This window comes from Salvia hispanica, chromosome 4 (assembly GCF_023119035.1).
Source record: "Salvia hispanica cultivar TCC Black 2014 chromosome 4, UniMelb_Shisp_WGS_1.0, whole genome shotgun sequence".
NCBI classification, from domain to species: domain Eukaryota; kingdom Viridiplantae; phylum Streptophyta; class Magnoliopsida; order Lamiales; family Lamiaceae; genus Salvia; species Salvia hispanica.
Window position 1 is genome coordinate 53,662,482 of NC_062968.1, and position 5,908 is coordinate 53,668,389.

The window sequence follows — 5,908 nt, forward strand, 5'->3', positions numbered from 1 at the left end:
GTAATGTGACAAGCCGGGTCTAAGGACTCTAACGGCTCTAAAATAAAATATTATTTAAACCACATAAGCACTTACGGAAACAATCCGAAGATAAAATATACCCGGAAAACGACAAATACTGATAAAGTTACCTGGAAAAACGATAATTTTTGTACCCCGTTTCACTCTTCAAAGACTTTGCTCTGTGAATAAGGTCCATTGAAATAGTCATAAACAGCAAAAGGCCCATATAAAATAGAAGCCTAACAAAGGCATTCACGAATACACCAAATTTATTATAAAATAAAATCTCGGCAATCTCAGGAATCTGGGCCGAACAGTGTAATGCCGAAGTTCAACTTTCGATTGTCGGGCTTAGCCCATCAAGATGGGCTTTGTGAAAATATTGTCAGTTTTTTATTGCTCAAATTGGAAATGTTAGTAAAACAAAACTGTTAGAGCATCTACAATACGAGGACACTTTCTCTTTGACACTTCTCTTTTTTTTCCATAGCCACTTCTGATTTGTCCACGGCCACAAAAAAAAGTTTTCGCAACAATAGTGGACACTTTTGTTAGCCACATTTCACTTTATTTTTATTCTTTGTATATTTTAATTCAATTAGAATTTATATTATAACAATTAGAATTCAAATTATCGGACTAAAAATAATTAGAAAACGAGATAATAATAAAATTAAAAAGTGCGATGAGACCAAATATTCGTTGTATTAATGGATACCGGAAAATTATACAACGAACATTTTATAAAAAAAAACATATAAAATTGGTGGGATATTTATAAAAATAAGCAAAAAAAAACCATTAAAAATTCGAAATTAAAAAAAAATGGAAATCGGCGACCGCCGCGGCGGCCGCCGAGTTTCTCTCTCCTCCGGCTCGTCCTCGGCGCATTCGGAGGCGGACACTTCTGCCACAATACACAGGCGCGGCTTAGCCGCGATCAGGGCGCCCCTACTGTGGATGCTCTTAGGATGTAGTATAATATACATATACGATTTATAACTTAAGGGGTATGGTCGAGTGACATGTAACTCATCCATCCTTAACCAAATGGTCAAGAAATTGATCCCTGTCTTTGGACATGGAGCAGCTTTAAATCTTTGTATACGACTTATTTTATACTAGTTCATATTATATGGAGTAGTATGCTAGGATGTATTATTAGGACGATTTATTTTATTTATATATGACCTTTGAGTTTAACTAACCAATTGAAATACAAGAATCTTAGGTCAAACTCTTGTTTTCATATTACATGGATGCTTTCAAACCTTCATCAATTATTTAACAGTAAAGATTCCTTACTATTAACGCCCTCCGTCCACCGATTAAATATCTCATTATTAATCATTTTGGAGTATCCATAATAAAATGTCTTCTCAATCCAATAAAAATTTAGTACTAATATTTGGATTTACAATGGAGTCACGTCCTATTTCACTTATAAATTAAAAACACTCGAACCTTTTTCTTAAAACGAATGTCAAAAGCAAATGAAATATTTAATAGTGAGCGAATAGGCATTATTAACACAATATTTGAGTAGTGACAACGATATAATTCATATATGTAAAGATGGAAATAGTCGTAGCCTGATGGATCACCGGTGGTGATCAGCGCCGGTCGCCGGAGGTACGGTACATTCGTGGAAGGTGATTAAATGGCGAGGGTAGATTTTTAATTGATTAACCCTACTTCCGGGAAGGTAATTAATCCTTAATTCGTGGAAGTATTTGCAAAAACCCCTTTGCTTTATTCTTTTTAAGTCACGTTGTTGATCCAATTAGTATTTAAGTATTAGCCATATGGAGTAATTTAATAGTGTAATATTTTTTTATTGGGGCCCTACGTACTACAATATACTACATTAATTTGAATATCAATATGGACAATGACGTAGTCGTAATATAATGGATGCTTTTTAGAAAGCCAACCACCATTGTCACCATAATTATCAAAAAACAAAAGAAGCATTTGCAATTTAATATTCATGTGTTCACCTCATTGGCAAAATTGATCAAATTTATTTTTTAAAAATTCAAACCTTAAAGCAATAGTTAAAGACTCGATTTTCTTTACCCAAAAAAAAAGACTCAATTTTAACTTTCTTTGTTATTTACACCTAGCATATTATGTGAGAAATGGAAATTGAGAATTGGACGACAAATTCAAAAATCATTGGATCTTTATTTGTCTGGATTAGTAATATTTTGATCATACCAAAATATCTCAACCATCAAGGTGGTAATGAGCGAGAGTTCTAAACAACTATCCAAGAAGAAAAACTGAAGGACAACTGATGTGTCATCAATTTCATCATTGAACAATTGACATTACAATTAAATTTTCAAGAAATCTTAATCATGTTTCAATAGTCAATACTTCTCCGTCCTTAAATTTGTCACCTATTTCCTCTTTCGTCTTTTCCTAAAAAATTATCACATTTCACTTTTACCATTTTTAGTAGTGATCCCTATATTCCACTAACTCTTTTACACTCACATTTTATTATAAAACTAATATATTGACCTACATGCCACCAACTTTTTCAACTCACTTTCTATTACATTTCTTAAAATCCGTGCCAAGTCAAATGGTGGTGAATTATTAGGAACGGAGGCAGTATTACAAAAAATAATATTCACTCCGTCTCGCAAAGCTTGTCGCATTTTGATTCGGCACATGTTTTAAGAAATGCTATAGAAAGAGAGTGATGATGAGTTAGTAGAATTAGAATGCATGGTATTCAAAATGGCAATAACTCATAAAGTGAAATATACCCTTTCAAAAAATAACACATTCCAAAGAAAAATGGTATATAGAAAGGTAAATCATTTTTTTAAAAATAAAACAATAGTACAAAATGCTTTAAAAAACACTAAGTGTAATACCTTCTCCTTTGAAGAATGATTTTTCATGAAAAAAATGCAAATATGGTAGTTACTCCCTCCATCCCGCTTTAGCAGTCTCATTGACTTTTCTGCCATTTTTTTGTAAAAATGATAAAAAATAGTTTGTGAAGAAATTGTAAAGTAAGAGAGACAATAATGTAGATAAGACTCTTCTCTATATTATTCTCTCTCTTAATTTACCATTTCTTCTCTTTAACTCTTTTTTATCATTTTTACAAAAAGAGGGCAGAAAAGTCAATGGGACTGCTAAAGCGGGACGGAGAGAGTATGAGATTTTACCTCTCCATAATACCTCTTCAAAATAGGAAAACGTAATACACCTTCTCAAATATCTCTCCTCTTAGAGAATGGTTACTCATGGAGAAAAGATAAATATAGCAGTTATGTAACTTTACCTCTCCATTTACCTTTCCCCTTAGAAATGTTCTTAGTCGAATCGATGAAAATAGAAATATATGTTAAACTTTTTAAGAAGGAGCGAGTATTTTAAATTGCAAATAATGAAAATATATAGTAAAAATTAATATTGTGGGGATATAAAAGATTACGATATATTCTTGTTAGTACTCGATGCCGTAAATACTAAATGAGATATTATTATTTAATATTCGATGACGATGTCTTGTTGAAATTAAATTACAAGTGGATCTAAATTAAGTATCTATACTATATTAAAATTTAAGAATGATTAATATACTTCAATTATCAACGCATGTCCCATCTAAAATTATACTAGTGTATACTTTCCACCCGTTAGCAACCTGTCGTTTTGGATCAGACAACCTCATTATCGTTAATAAAGAAAATTAAAACATATCACTCCCGACAATTCTTTTGAATAATAAATATAAAATAAAAACGTGGCTAACTCTAAATAGTAAGATAAGCCTAATTCATACATGCAATTTCGTAGAACTCAATAATTCTCATCTCAAATAGTTAAAAAAAAACTCTCTAATTCACTCTATATAAATCACGCATCAACCGCTGCAATTGCATTCACCAAAATTTGGAGCCAAAATCACAATTTCCCCCAAATCTCAATCTTCTTCAACATTTCCATGAACACAGAAACAATGGAAGCTGAAATTGCAATTGCATCCGAATTCGATTCAGCTTGGCTCCAATCCGTACAGGACTATCTCCTCAGCGACGCCGATTTCCCGATCCGCGACGCAGCAGCGCTCGCCAGCGACGACAGCGACGACGCTTCGTCGCAGATGATCAAGGAGCTGATGTGCTGCGGCGGTGACGGAGGTGCGTCGGCGGCGGCGGATTGGAAGCGGTACAGAGGCGTGAGGAGGCGGCCGTGGGGGAAGTTCGCGGCGGAGATAAGGAATCCGGAGAAGAAGGGGTCGAGGCTGTGGCTGGGGACGTACGAGACGCCGGAGGAGGCCGGCTTGGCTTACGACAGAGCCGCGTTCAAGCTGCATGGGTCTAGGGCTCGGGTCAACTTCCCTCACCTCATCGGGTCGGGTGCTTCCGAACCGAATAGGGTGGGTAAGCGACGTCGTATTTGTATAGATGGTCGGCGTCTTCGTTAAAGCCGAGCAAAATCTAAATAATTTCATTTAGTTTTTAATAAATGTAATTTGCGGAATATTATAAACTGTAATTTTTAGAGCATAAAATATAAAGTGTTGAATGCTTTCAATTAAGAGATCGGAAGATTGAGCTTTGAGTAATTGAGGTGATATACAAATACACCTTCATACTGCCACAAAGGCAAACCATTGGCGTTCACATAGAAGTATGTGTGTGCCTGTGCGCGTGCGTGTAGTGTATATAGTGTGTGTAGTGTGTGTGTGCAGTTCATATAAATGACTAGTTTTATAAAATGTGAAATTGAGAAAAATTGAAATTGTAATTAAATTCCAAATTCAAATATTTTATGGTACCAAACATGTGACTATATCTGACTCGCCCTAGTAACTTCGAAATCATTATTTGAATATCGTAACTGTGTTTTAAAGAAATTGAAGTAGTGAAATCTTATTATTGGAATTCCCTTGTTTCATTAGTTTTCTCAATCAAATCAAATGTTATTTATGTTTACTTGCATTATTTAATTGTTTTCTTTATTTTTTATTTTTGCAATAATTACACCCAAAATCTCCGTTTATTCAAATACTAGTATATAAAACTCAATATTTGATAGCCAATCACTGAATTTAAACTGCAATAAACTCAAAGTGTTAGTATTTATACTTGATTATTCTATAATTACAGCTTGAAGTCTAATACTGAATAGCAAAATTTATTAATTTACAATTATGATTAGATTTTTATGGCTGCGCGAATCCAAAGAAGTGGTTCGAGTCTCCCTAATTTGTTAGATAAAAGGAAATAAATTCGGGAAATTAGATATTCTTCTAGCACAAAACCAATAAAATATTGGTTTAGTCACTTCTGGTCGAATATACACAAAAAATTTAAAATTTATATTACTCTGCTTCTTTCAAAGTGACACATTTTAAAAAATGACATGGGATTTTATATACTACTCATATTTATTTAATGTGTTATATAATACTAGTAATAAAATATAAATATAAATAAAATAAAAATAATAGTGTTTGTTAATGTAAATGTCAATTTGAATGTAACTGGGAATAGTTTTTTAATGATCAAAATAAATCTCCGGTCCCACGATATTCATATGGTTTTAGACTAAAAAAAGGAATCTAGTAGTTACAAATTTCTCTTTTCAGACACTGTGGTTTGTTTTCCTTACATCGCAGAGAAAAAGAGTATTTGACTAATTTCCTAGTACTTGCCAAAATTTCAAGATTTTTAGTGAAATACTTTCTTTGTCACAATTAATATAAAGCATTTGGTTTGCTGCACGAGATGTCATGCAGTGTCATTTTGTGAGTTAATATAGATGGAGTAAAATAAGAAAGAGGAAAAAATAGTAGAGATAATATTATTTCAATTTTAGAAAATATTTTATTTTTAATAGGATAACTCAAAAAGAAAAACGTTTTATTTTT

The 5,908-nt window shown here is 32.9% G+C and overlaps 1 protein-coding gene across 1 annotated transcript; it reads left to right on the top strand.

The window, feature by feature from the left end:
• The first annotated feature begins 3,871 nt into the window (after positions 1 to 3,871).
• On the top strand, positions 3,872 to 4,573 carry LOC125219851 (ethylene-responsive transcription factor 1-like). Its single transcript, XM_048121936.1, has one exon. The coding sequence runs from the start codon at positions 3,977 to 3,979 to the stop codon at positions 4,457 to 4,459; it is 483 nt and encodes a 160-aa protein (XP_047977893.1). The 5' UTR covers positions 3,872 to 3,976; the 3' UTR covers positions 4,460 to 4,573.
• The last annotated feature ends 1,335 nt before the right edge of the window (positions 4,574 to 5,908 follow it).

What these genes read in the sequence shown, in the direction of transcription:
- LOC125219851 (XM_048121936.1), top strand. Translation starts at nt 3,977, where the DNA reads ATGAACACAGAAACAATGGAAGCTGAAATTGCAATTGCATCCGAATTC.